This window comes from Lithobates pipiens, unplaced genomic scaffold (assembly GCF_037356315.1).
Source record: "Lithobates pipiens isolate NorthernLeopardFrog02 unplaced genomic scaffold, aLitPip1_a1.2 Scaffold_3, whole genome shotgun sequence".
In the NCBI taxonomy this organism is placed as follows: Eukaryota; Metazoa; Chordata; class Amphibia; order Anura; family Ranidae; genus Lithobates; species Lithobates pipiens.
In genome coordinates, this window is record NW_027507790.1 from 170,445,439 (window position 1) to 170,459,959 (window position 14,521).

A 14,521-nucleotide genomic window follows, 5' to 3' on the forward strand; every position below is an offset into this window, starting at 1 on the left:
GACAGCGCTATTGTGCATGTCCAGAACGCTAACGGCAGATGTGACCTCACACGTGCACGTCTGTGGTCGCTATCCACCATCTTGGAAAGTCCACAGTTGCCATATCAGCATAGGGGACAGGCGGATGAAAATCCACTCTGCCCCCCCAGCGTGACAGGCAGACCCCAGATATGACCGAGCGAACAGATTGCTGCCTGCTTCTGGTTAGCGCTTGAGTGCCTGGGGCAGAGCATCCATATGGTTGCTTGTCTCCCCCTCCCCCCCCCCAAAATTATCAAGTGAGCGTATGAACCGGCGCACACATAAGTGCAACACATAATATGCTGGCGCAATTGATAATAGCGCACGCCATATCATTAACAGTCCATTCACACAGGGGCAACACGACTTCCAGCGCGACTTTGGGAGGCAACTTGGACACGACTTGAGTGTGAATCATAGCGCGACTTGGGGCGACTTGCAACACGACTTTAAGTCGCCCCCAGGCCAGGCGACTTTAATTTAAAAAAAAAAACGGCATGGGTTCCCCTCCAAGAGCATACCAGGCCCTTCAGGTCTGGTATGGATATTAAGGGGAACCCCGCGCCCAAAAAATGGCGTTGGGGGTCCCCCTCAAAATCCCTACCAGGCCCTTCAGGTCTGGCATGGATTTTAAGGGGAACCCCGCACCAAAAAAAATGGCTTGAGGGTCCCCCTCGAAATACATACCAGACCCTTATCCGAGCACGCAACCTGGCAGGCTGCAGGAAAAGAGGGGGGCGAGAGAGCGCCCCCCCGAACCATACCAGGCCACATGCCCTCAACATTGGGAGGATGCTTTGGGGTCCCCCCCAAAGCACCTTGTCCCCATGTTGATGAGGACAAGGGCCTCATCCCCACAACCCTGGCCGGTGGTTGTGGGGGTCTGTGGGCGGGGGGCTTATCGGTATCTGGAAGCCCCATTTTAACAAGACCCCCAGATCCCAGCCCCCCCCATGTGAAATGGTAAGGGGGTACAAAAGTACCCCTACCATTTCACCAAAAAAGTGACAAGTGTTAAAAATGACAAGAGCCAGTTTTTGACAATTCCTTTATTAAAGTCTTCTTCCTTCTTCCTTTCTTCATCCTTCGGTTTCTTCCTCCATCTTCTTCTTCCTCCGATCCTCCTCTTCTTGCTCCGGTGTTCTCGTTCGGCATCTTCCTCCACGGCGTCTCTTCTTCGTTCCCGGGCCGCTCCACGCAATGGGAGGCTCCCGCTGTGTGACGCTTCTCTTCTTCTGACAGGTCTTATATAGCGGAGGGCGGGGCTACCCGGTGGCCCCACCCCCTCTGACGCACGGGGGACACACCTGAATCGAGCTAATACAAAACAAAAAGAACAGTCTAAAACTAAAGTCCACTCAGCGCTATGTGAAGGATAAGGCAGCAGAATCAAAAATGAGAAGTCATCTCTACAACATTCAGTAACTAAAGAGTAAGGCATCCAGAAACAGGCAAAAGGAAACATAAACATCTAGCCTGGCAATGGTTAATGTTACATAGATCAGTCATGTCTTTGAACAATAGATAAGGTCAAATGCCCAAAAATTTATAGGGAAGCCAACACTTTTATGATGTAGCGGTGGAGAGGGAATCGAGCCAAAGATCCCATACCTTTTGGGGGAAACCCACAAGAGGTATTTGTTGCTTTATATTGGGTTACCACATTAAGGATTTCCAGAAGTTTAAAGTGGGGGGGGGGGCTCCTTGGATTTCCATTTCAGGGTCTTGCATAGAAAAGCAATAAATCAGTAAGAGTCATGAGTGCCTGGCCCGAGGGCCGAACGGGCCAACCAACCAAACATCGACACTAAAGGGAACCTCAACCGCAGTCCAGCAATAAATTGGGGGACTTCAGACCAGAAGGTTTGAACTTTCAGGCATGTTCAAAAGATATGTTTGAAATCAGCAGATTCAACAGCACATCTCCAACTGTGGTGGGGGGGGCTTTGGGTATATTCTGTGTAACCTATGGGGTGTCAGATTAAACTAGGCGACAGGGGGGGGAGGAGGTCCAGATGTAGAGTTAGCCAGTGTTGAACAAATTCTAGAGGATAGCATTGGGGGCATTAGTGTAGGTTGGCTAAAGCGCCTAAACCTGTGGTAAATACAGTAACAAATCCTATTTGCAACCTCAGAACACCCAATATGGAGATAGTATGTGACTGTTCAAAACTGCGTGGCTTGTTCACTAATGCCAGGAGTCTGGCGGACAAGATGGGAGAACTAGAGCTGCTATTGTACAAGGAGAATTTAGATTTTGTGGGAATTTCAGAGACATGGTTCAACAGCTCTCATGATTGGCTGACAACCATTCAAGGGTATTCCTTATATTGCAGGGACAGAGAGGGTGAAAAAAAAGGGGAGAGGGAAATGCCTGTATATCAAAAAGGATGTACAGGTGAAAAGTGAGGGACGACAAATCGAGAAAAGGAGAAGGTAGAATCCTTATGGGTAGAGCTTCAAAGGAAGGAAACCAAGGGGAAAGTAATACTGGGAGTATGCTATAGGCCCCTTAACTAGAGGGAGGAGGAGGCAAACCTCCTATCACAGTTTGGAATGGCAGTAAGGATGGGTGTTGAAGTGTTGTCATAATGGGGGATTTTAATTATCCAGACATAGACTGGGCAGAAGGAACCGCACATTAGTCTAAGGCTCGCCATCCCCTAAATGTCTTGCAGGACAATTTCATGGGTCAGATGGTAAATACACTAACAAGGAAAAATGCGTTACTTGACCTACTGATTACTAACAATACAGACCTGATCACAGATGTGGAAATAAGGGGCAAATTAGGAAAACGGTGACCGCAGGTCAATTTTAGTTTTAGTATAAATCACACACATAGGAAACATAAAGGAAATAGACAGTGCATTTCAAAAGAGCCAACTTCCATAAAAGATGCTCCTTGCTAGAAGATATTGAATGGGATAAAATCCTAGGAACAAAGAACAGGGATAAAAAATGGGTGTGCTTTAAGAGCATATTAAATAAGGGTATTAGCCAGTGCAACCCAATAGGAAATACATTTAAAAGAGCTAATAAAAGTCCTGGGTGGCTTAAATCCATTGTAAAAATGCATATAAAAGCAAAGGCCTTCAAAAAAAATTAAAGGCTGAGGGATCATCATCAGCATTCCAACTTTACAAAAAATGCAGCAAAAAATGTAGGTGTGAAATCAGGGCGGCTAAGATAGAACACGAAAGACATAGCGGAGGAGAGTAAAAAAAAAATCCCAATAAATTCTTTAATTATATAAATAGTAAAAGGGGAGATCAGATCATGTTGACCCCATAAAGAATAATGAAGGGAATATGGTTACAAAACAAGGAGAGATGGCAAAGGTATTGAATTTATTCTTCTCAGTTTTCACAAGGGAAACGGGGATTCAGTAACCAAGACTGCAATGTTTATCCTCATGACACATCACAGGAAGCACCCTCATGGCCAAAAGAAGATAGAATTAGGAATTGATTTTAAAAACGTAACATAAGTCACCGGGACCAGATGGCTTACACCTGAGGGTCCTTACGGAACTCAGTCAAGTAATTGCCAGGCAATTGTTCTTTTTTTTTTTTAAGAACAGTCTACTTACTGGTATGGTACCAGAAGATTGGAGCAAAGCAAATGTAGCACCAGTATTTTAAAAAGGACCAAGATACATCCCTGAAAATGACAGACCAGTTAGCCTTACGTTAATAGTTTGCAAGCTCTTGAAGGGGATGATAAGGGACTATATACAAGATTTTAGTAATGAGAACGGTATCATTCGCAGTAATCAGCATGGATTCATGAAGAATCATTCTTGCCATGCTGTTCTTGACTCCTCTAACATACAACGTAGGGGGAGCCTGGAACTCAGGCACTCGGCCGACACTTTCGCCCTCACTGAACTTTGGAGATGGAGGCATGCTTCTGCCAAGGCCTTTTCACACTTGTCCTCATCCCATAGATCAAGCTCAAGGATTGACCTGGCATTTGGCAGTGTTTCTGTTCTCTCAAAGCTATTCGAGACCTCCTATTTCCCAACGGGGCTATCGGATCATTACCCCTTGGAGATATGTCTCGGTGTGGGTGGGAGGAGTGACCCAGGCACCTGGAGATTGGCTCCACTGTGGATCCAAAATGAAAAAGTTGCAGACACTGTCACTCCACTTTTAGACTCTTACTGGCCTGCCAATGAGGATACGGCTTCTGTAGAAATGGTATGGGAAGCTTTCAAAGCGACCACGAGGGGTTGCTACATTTCGGCGATTAAAGCGGCAAGGGCTGATTATAAATTCTTCACAACTTGAAGACCGTACATCCAAAGCTGCCGATTGCTTGGCACGTAACCCCTCACCGGAGGCCTATCTGCTATTGGCACAAGCGAGAAGAGAGGTAAACCTCCACTATACCACCTTGACAAGCAAATTTGACCTTAATTTGTTAGCTGGTAAATTTTCGAGTCTGGCGACAAGAACGACAGACTGTTGGCTAATCTTGTTGCTGACCCACCATTTTGTACAAATCCCCAACAGCACAAATTAAATTAGGGGGCATGCTCTCCGAACAGTTCCAGATACAACGGGGAACTAGGCAGGGATGTCCACTTTCCTTTTTTTTTTGTTCGCCCTGGTTATGGAACCCCTAGCCACTGCCATTCGTCATTCTAATGCTGTGGTAGGCATACGAGTTGGCTCCATCATTGAAAATGTATCCTTATACGCTGATGACTTAGTGCTTTTCCTTAATGACCCTGGGCCCTCTCTCCGAGAGGCTCTTGCTATTTTTTACCGTTTTACAATTTTATCTGGACTGAAAGTCAACTGGGAAAATTCCAACTCCTACCTATTGACTCGGTGGCTGATCAGGCCGCAGACCCCTCATTACCCCGTTACTTGGGGATCAACATCTCCCCCAATGTGACAGACTTGATTGACTTGAACCTCACCTACTTGAACCGAGCACCTGTGACTCTCACACACTCTGACATCTGTGATAAAGGTGTGGCAATTGCAAATTTGTAAACCTAAAACAGAACCAAACAGATGGTCCCCTGATACCCCCTTATAGCTCACCCCACTCTTCCCGGAGTTCCACACTATACCTGACCCGAGCTTATGGGCAACAAGGGGCATTAAGGTACTTGACCATATATGTGCTGACGGCGCTATCCTGCCCTTTAACACTCTCAAACAGAAACATGACTTACCCAACTGTTACTACTTTAGATATCTACAGCTTAGACACGCCTTCTCTTCACAATTTGAATCTCAACCACTATTACTCCTTCACTCCACTCTAGAATTCCTCCTCCGGAATGATGAACTGGTAAAATCCCTATCCACTATATATAGGGCACTACTACCATCAGTGCATTTCGGGCTTGAAACTCTCCAAGCCAAATAGAGGGTGGATTTTCCTGAACTAGACACAGAGGATTGGGAGGATATGTGGGAATACACTTTTCTCCAATTAGTGGCAGTTAAGGATCGCTTAATTCAATTCAGGATCCTACACCGGATGTATCTAACACCACAACGGCTGAACAAAATGTATCCTGGGGCCTGTCCTAGCTGTTGGAAATGTGGTAATCTAGAGGCCGGTTTCTGTTATATGATGTGGTCCTGGCCCAAAGTACACTCTTTCTGGGTAGAGGTGACGCAATTTATAGCCTTGTTGTTAACAATCCCAATCCCGCTGACTGTACCGGTCTGCTTGCTGGGCCTGGTGGGCTCTTTAACGTACCGAACAGCAACTAAGACCTTCATAGGACTCCTGCTTTTTTACGCCCGTAAAGCAATATTACTAAAATGGAAACAATCAGAAGCGTCCTCTCTGAACTCTTGGAAAGTCCAGGTCAACTCTACAATGCCAATTATATAAAGCCACATATTACTCCCGTGGGTGTACTACTAAATTTGACAGTGTGGAAGCTATGGCTTGACTTTGCCTCCACCAACGCCGCTCAAGAGTAGACGATTTATCGGGCACCCATTAACTACTCCTTCCATGCTAACTCCAACTAAGATCCTCATGACAACCCTTTAGTTGACCCGTTAGTACCCTGGGTCTAGTACCCTCTTGGGAAACCTCACCTCTATCGAAGATGAGTTGCACATTCTCCTTCCATAATTTCTCTAAATGGAGTGGCCGAGCAGTGATGTTCTATTGTTTATTTGTTGTTGTGTTTTTCTTTTCTTTTCTGTTTATTCGTCGCTTTACAGCACTGTTTTTTAGGCAGTTAACCTGTTGTTAGGTACCGTTTTACGTGGTACTTTTTAAACCAGGAAATGCCCCAAGGCTCTGTTTTTGTAAATCTTCTAAAAATCAATAAAGCGAATTAAAAAAAAGAATAATTCTTGCCAAACCAATCTATTAACCTTCTATGAGGAGGTGAATTGCCATCTAGATAAAGGAAGGCCCATAGATGTGGTGTATCTGGGTTTTGCAAAGGCATTCAATACGGTTCCACATAAACATTTACTGTACAAACTAAGGTCTGTCAGCATGGACCAAAGGATGAGTACATGGAATGAAAACTGGCTACAGGGGCGAGTTCAGAGGGTGGTGATAAATGGGGAGTATTGGACTGGGCCAACGTGGAAAGTGGGGTCCCCCAGGGTTCTGTCCTGGGACCAATGCTATTTAATTTATTCATAAACGATCTGGAGGATGGGATAAGCAGCTCAATTTCAGTATTTGCAGACAATACTAAGCTAAGCAGGGCAATTTCTCTGCAGGATGTGGAAACCTTGCAAGAAGATCTGAACAAATTAATGGGATGGCCAACTACATGGCAAATGAGGTTCAATGTAGAAAAATTTAAAATAATGTATATGGGTAGCAAAAACATGAATGCAATCTACTCACTAGGGAAAGAACCTCTGAGGGAATCTAGGATGGATAAGACTTGGGGGTCCTAGTAGCTGAAAGGCTCAGCAATGGCATGCAATGCCAAGCTGCTGCAAGCAAAGCCAACAGGATTTTAGCAAGCATTAAAAAGGGGATTAACTCCAGAGACAAAAACAATAATTCTCCCACTCTACAAAACTCTGGTCCGGCAGCACCTGGAGTATGCATTCCAGTTCTGGGCACCACTCATCAAGAGGGATGTGCTAGAACTGGAGAGAGTCCAGAGAAGTGCAACAAAGCTAATTAAGGGACTGGAGGATCTCCGCTACGTGGAAAGACTGCAAGCACTGAACTTATCCTCTCTGGAGATAAGACGCTTGAGAAAGGATATGATTTCAATATACAAATACCACACTGGTGACCCCATAATAGGGATAAAACTTTTCAGTGAAAGGGAATTTAAAAAGACTTGCGGGTATTCACTAAAATTAGAAGAGAAGCGGTTTAACCTTAAACTGCGTAGAAGCTTATTTACTGTAAGAGCAGTAAGGATATGCAATTCTCTTCAACAAGCAGTTGTTTCAGCAGGGAGCATGGATAATGAAAACAAAAACTATTAGATGGGCACCTGCGCGCCCATAACATATAGGGATATACAATGTAATACTGGCATAAAAACACACACATAGGTTGGACTCGATGGACTTGTGTCTTTTAAACCTCACCAACTATGTAACTAAAGCCTGTGTAACCATTTGCATTGAATTAATCTATCTCTGCAAGCTACCAGTTGCGAAAATTAATCCCATAGATCTTCCCAATCCTTGTCATCAATATCTGGAGCATCTGTTTGCCACGTAAAACGGAGAGACTCCATGCCAACATGTGCTGAGAAGAGCTTTGTACAGCACAGACAAAGGCTTGGACAGGGAGTCATCCTGAAGTATACTTTCCACGTCCGAAGTTATCACATCAATTGGAGAGGCTCCAAATTGGGAAAGATGGGCATGACGAAGTTGCAGATATCTGAAGAAAGGGGCATCTTAAGAAGGGAAGATGTGTTTACATGTTAACTTTAACTCTTTTGCTGCCAGGTCCTTACGGCATACAAACCTACAGCACTGCTTCCAGCCGGCCAGGTCCTTACGCTATTTGGACCTGCATTCCTCCTTTGCTATAAACTCATGGTCACTTCAGTGACCATAAACTCATATCAGAACTGTTCAGCAGACCCTCCCGCCAGTTGCAGATGCTGTCCGGAAGATCGGCGAGTCTCTGACTGTCAGGATGAAGAGTGGGGGGGCTGGTAAACATGTATTTACCAGCCCCTTTTCTTTCCTGAATGAACAAAGTCATCAGTAGCAATCACTGTTATTCATCACTGACACATAGTAAGCATTGATTATTATGTCAGTTTGTGAATGAATAGGAGTCTCTGTACAGACTCCCATTCATTCATCTACAGTGAAGCTCTGGCTGCAGAGAAAGGGACTGTCTTCAATTTCTTTCTGCAACGTCACTGCTAAAGCACTGTGGTTGTCAGGAAGAACCACTGAGCACAGCGGGTGACCCAGGAGATCAACACTTCTGCAGGTGTTAGTTTCTCAGCAGGCAGGAAGGTGAGCATTTACATTACATCCTCCTTTTTGAAGGTTTTTTTGTTTTGTCAGTTTTTTCATATACATGACAGGATTTCTTTAAATTGTTCAAATTTTTGTCTTTATGATGATATTAAAAATATTATTGAATATGTTACTTAAAGTGTATGTTAACCCAAAAAAAAAAATTGTATCCTGCTCCTCGAAAGCATGTTATATGATGCTGAGCCCTGACACGGTGGTCAGTTTGCATGCCGCCTTCATCCGCAGCCCTGCTGTCTCTCCTCTCTGCTCCGGTGTCGTCCTCCCCCCTCCCCTCCCTGCATGTCAGCTACTGTGTTAGGGTCCGCCCCCGCTCCCCCTGCTGCTGCTGAAATAACATCATGTACTTTATATAATCCGATTTGCCTTATAATGATATGTCCTCCTGTGTGTGTGTGTTGTAGTAAAAAAAAAAAAGCCCCATACACCTTATCTGTGAGTGCTGATCAGTGGTCATGTAATGCGCCAGCTCTCTCCGGGTCTCTCCTCCTCTCCACAGTGACGTCAGCAGGGAAATCTGGGCCCCTCCCGCTGCATCTGTCAGATGAGGAGAGGAGAGATGTGGAGCGTCAGGTGACCACTGATCAGCACTCACAGATAAGGTATATATGGCTTTTTTTTTATACAACACACACACAGGAGGACATATAAGGCAGAGCGGATTATATAGAATACATGATGTGGGTAAACAAACACTTTTTAATCTACAATAACTGAGTAAGCAGCATGGCCTATTTATAAATTTTACACGGTGGGTCTCAGCTTTTTAAAAGCATCGGAGTAGATTACATTATCTAGCAACTCATTTAGATACAGCCTCTCAAAGCCACTTCTGTTACTAAAAGCTCTCATCAGAATTTTATGCAGGCAGAGTCTATTATGATCTGTTTTTACAGATGGGAAGGGAATGTGTACCAAATGTTACCATTCACTCCAAAGTACTTTAACCACTTCTGCTCCAGAAGGTTTTACCCTCTTAATGACCAGAGCACTTTTTACAATTTGCCACTGCTCTGATTTAACTGGTAATTGTGCTGTTATGCAATACAGTACACAAACAAAATTTTGTCTCCCCCCCCCCCCCCCCCCCCCACACACATAGAGGTTTCTTTTGGTGGTATTTGATCACCTCTGGGATTTTTATTTTTTGCGATATAAATACCATTTTATACTTTTTATAAACTTAATTTTAGTCGTACATTTAGGCTAAAATGTATTCAGCCACATGTCTTGGGTAAAAAAAAAAAAAAATTAAATGTATATTTATTGGTTTGCGCAAAGGTTATAGTGTCTACAAACTATGGTACGATTACTGTAATTTACGCAGCTTTTAGTTTAATTTATTGAGGTGCTAAAATGGCAGGGCAGTACAAACCCCCTCCAAATTACCCCTTTTTGGAAAGTAAACACCCAAAGGTATTTGCTGAGAGGCATGTTGAGCCCATTGAATATTTTATTTCTCTGTTACAAGTGATTGATTGAGAAACGACAACAAGAAAAATATATATATATAGTGTTAACAAATAAAGAACGGAAAAAGAGGGACTATATCGGTACCTGAACAAGATATACAGACAAAAATTAATACATTTTTAGTTTTATTGATACAAAGCACAGACCGTATACATATAAAAGTTAATAAGAACACATGTTCAAGTATACTTTAATAATCAAGATCATAGATACTGGTTGACGCTTTTCGCCAATAGCTTCCTCAGAACCACATAAGTATGACCCTAGAACCTACAAAGATCAAAAAATGGGAGAGCAGAGGTATACAAGTCAAATCCTTCAAGTATACATTAACAATACTTCATTATACATACATCACTAATAAATATTTTATTTTACTTATACATTGGATCGGACTGACTTCCATGTGTACAGCCCCAAACAGGCCCACATCAAGAGAAGGCCCACAAGGTGGAGGCAGTGTATTACCCTTAGATGAAACTTAGGGAAAGAGTGGATGATGTTTGTGCAAGCCTAGGACCCGGGGATAGCAGTCAAATAGATCTATCTGTTGAAACAATTGTTTGAAATATAACTCATAGTATCCGGTCTCCTTAGGAACAATCAAATGGCCATCATTATAAACTCATATTGAAAATACTTACAACTGTCGTATCAAGATATCCCCTCTGATTAACCAAGGACACATGTGTGCAAAAGAGAAAACACAATCGCAACCTAAAAATTCCAGGAAAGCACCCAATTAATGGCATAATTCTAGACGATGCATACCTAATTAAATACGGGAGCTATACCAAATACTCCCATATCTACCTATAGGACAACTAAATATAGTAGATTTCAATTAGTGTGCCTAGTGCCTAGTGTTGACCACTAGAGGGCCTCTCCCATACTGGAGCTAATGTTTTCAAACAACTAGTGTTCTCAGATGATCAGTCCATAGATAGGATCCAACTCATAAGGAACACATCAGTGTCCCTGATAAAAGGTTCCTAAGGCCCCTTTCATACTGGGGCGTTTTTCAGACGCTACAGCGCTAAAAATAGTGCCATTTATAGCGCCTGAAAAAATCTGGCCCCTTTCACTCCAGAGGCATTCCGGAGGGCTTTCACACTGGAGCGGTGCGCCAGCAGGACAGTGAAAAAAAGTCCTGCTAGCCGCATCTTTGGAGCGGTGAAAGTGTATTCACCACTCCTACCCTTTTGAAATCAATGGGGCTGCGCTGCTGCAGTTTTAACCCTTTTTCGCCCACTAGCGGGGGTTAAAACTGCCCCGCTAGCGGCCGCATACCGCCACTAAAACTATGGTAAAGCGGCGCTAATCATAGCACCGCTTTACCGTCTACGCCACTCCCGCCCCAGTGTGAAAGAGGCCGTAGAGAATATCTAAGTTATATAGTCACATATTTTGGGACTCATTTAGCATATGCACTTTTTTTCTGAATATTATCTGTTAATGATTATTATTCACTTATATTTTTTCACTTATTTATAATTCAATTGTTTATGTGATTATTTAAATGTGGTTTTTGGGGGTTTATGCTTATTTAACACTAGGAAATATGGTTCCTTTGTTCCAAAGATTTATATGGTGACACGTATAATCTTATATTTTTGTCTTTATCATAGCGCTACACATTTATTTTCCTTTCAGTTATTTATGCTTTTTTGTCTAGAAGCTGTGTTGGTGGCTTGATAAAGTTTATCGCCACAGCGCAGTATATATTAAACCACGATCTACACTGATCATCAGTACCCTGATTACAATATTGCAATATAGTGTGATAAATTGGTGCCCACCAGTGACACTAATCAGTGCCCATTAGCAATGCCAGTCAGTGCTGGCATTCAGTGCTGTTCATCAATGCCCATCACTGCTGTCAATCAATGCCCATCAGTAATGCCCATCAGTACCGCCTATTTGTGCTTAGTGCCCATCAGTGTCACCTATCAGTGCCCATAAGCGCGGCATATTGGTGCCTCCTCATCAGTACCACCTAATCGGTGCCCATAAGTGCCGCCTCATCAGTGCCCATAAGTGCCATCTCATCAATGCCCACCAGTTCAGCCTATCAGTGCCACCTCATCAGCGCACATCAGTGAAGTAAAAAAATGACTTGGTTACAAAATTTACTGACAGAAAAAAATGTTTTCAAAATGTTTGGTCTTTTTTTTGTAAAAAATAAAAAACCCAGCAGTGATTAAATACCATCAAAAGAAAACACCACTTGTGTGAAGAAAATGATAAAAAATGTGTTTGGGTACAGTGTAAAAAAAATGGAAAAATGGCTTGGGCAGGAAGGGGATGCAAGTGCCCGGTAGGCAAGTTGTTAATGAAGGGCTGTTTGACAGGAAAGGTAATCCATTATATTATAACAAAAAATAAATAAAGATTCTTTATTCCAGATTCATATATACTACAACTTGAATATAAATCCAAAAATATCCCACAGTGTAATATTCAAAAAGGCAAAAATGTAACATTGTCAAGCAACCTATTCACTCCCCAAAACATCCCCGCATGTAGAAAAAACAAAACCAACCTGCATATATTCAGCACAATTTGTTGCAAACTTTCAAGAGAACTGAAGACAGCGTCCAAAGGAACATCCTATGTGTAATGTGATGCTCTTGCCTCCCTGTCTGAATTCTTTTTCTTAGCTTCTGTTAATGGACAAGAGGTCTTGTGCCTAAATGCCCAAAAATGCAGCTTGTCCTATAATTGAGAATGTGCTGATCTGCAGTGCATCAGTGTGAACTACCCTAAAGTAATGAATGGATTTTTCATTGAATGTCATTTTTATGCAGTACAGAAAAAATGATGACTGTTCACAGTTGAAAGCATCCTCCAGTACCATCAATGCCCCACACACACTGATTTTGTGCTGATTTTTTTCCTTCAGGTTTACCAAAACTATGTAGTGCAAGTTCCTGCCTGATTGCATACAAACTCCTAAGGTTTGACCTCATATTACATGGTTTTGGTAAATCTGAAGGAAAAACTGTTTTGCAGTATATTACCTCCCTGTGTCCTATCTCTCTTCAGCTCAAATCTCCCCCCATTATGGTGTGACTGTTCCACGTGTTACCAACTTGGACATCTTAGGCTGCATTTTCTAAAATACAAAGCAGGACAGCCATATCATGCCACATGAAATTTAGGGTACAGTTTATTTTGTATAAGTGAAGATCTTAATGCCCTGGGGTTTTTCTACTGATATTTTTGGTACCCTGTGTTCTGCTTTATATTTCACAAACAATGCAACATCAGCAATGAATCTACTTCTTTCAGGTTTCATGGTTGGACGTGATTATGAAGCTGGTGGAATAGCTAAGGACGGAGCCAAAATGGTGACAGCTGTAGCCTGTGCCAGTGTACCTAAAATTACTGTTCTTATTGGAGGCTCTTATGGGGCAGGAAATTATGGAATGTGTGGCAGAGCTTACAGGTCAGTTTCCTTGTATCTAGAATACCTTCACTGTATAGCATGGTATATATCAAAGTAAGCTCTCATTATTGTAGCATTGACCCCCGAAGGAGCTGCTGGGTTTATTTGGGCTTACCGTTACCTCACCTGCTCACCTCTCTGTCACAGGGGTCCCGTTGGAAAGTAGCCCAAATGATGATGAATCCGACACTTAGTCCTTTTTTTAACATTTATTCAGGATAAGCACAAAAGTCCTTCAATAGAGGGTCAGAGGATAAAGGGGAGTTCAGGCACTCAGTAATTGCGGATTAGAGGAATTGGTCAGATCCAAAGGACAAACTGCTCCACAGACTGGATCCAGCAACCATTGGATGGGCCCCTCTCACTTGACCTAGCAACCGATGAGAAGCTCACCAAAGTCTCTGCCAAAGACTTGTCAATTGAACTTGGAAATCTTGAGAGCATTAAAGAACTACCATACAGTACCAGATTCTTCCAGCCGACCCGGCGATACTGTATGGGTATTGATCCGGGTTGCATCCTCTAACTGAGTTTCCAGGCTCCTCCAGAGACACCAGCCTTGCGCTCGGTCCTCTACTAGAAAAGTCCTCCCCTGGATCCTCCTGTTTTCTTGGCCTCTCCCCGCAGGCGAGACAGCACAGGACCACCCCTGGATCAGTACTCCCCAAGACTGTTGTTGGCCTACCCTCTCAGTTGCAGAGCCTCAGGCCAGCTGGCCCAAGGCGCAGGACCATGCGACACAGACCCCAGGCCAGGAGGACCATGAGGTCGGGATCACGGATCCCAGAAAACGAACCTACCAAAAATGGTGTCGGTACCTTAAATACCCTCTCCCAGAATGCACAGCAGGGAAACCACTTCCACTGAGCCATTTTCGAGCAAGAGGTGGTATTCAATAAATCCAGCCTGCTGCATTTCCACACTTACTAGCGGTGACAGCAACACCTATGGTCAATTGGGAACCAGCGCAACCCAACTGGACTGGTTCAGAAACCAGAAAATTAGTCTGAGCCAACTATAGCTTCAGACAACTAAATTTGAAAAATAATAGCGTCTGCCCATCAGGAGCAGGGTGCTACATTATATTGTCTGGTAAGCAGTGTCA

At 43.4% G+C, this 14,521-nt stretch overlaps 1 protein-coding gene across 1 annotated transcript in view; it reads left to right on the plus strand.

Annotated features, from left to right (window-relative positions):
* The window catches only part of MCCC2 (methylcrotonyl-CoA carboxylase subunit 2), a 156,760-nt gene that overhangs the window by 115,654 nt on the left and 26,585 nt on the right, over positions 1–14,521 (plus strand). Inside the window, exon 14 of the mRNA XM_077462494.1 lies at positions 13,260–13,416. Within this exon, the coding sequence (XP_077318620.1) occupies positions 13,260–13,416 (157 nt within the window). The remainder of the gene's footprint in view (positions 1–13,259; positions 13,417–14,521) is intronic.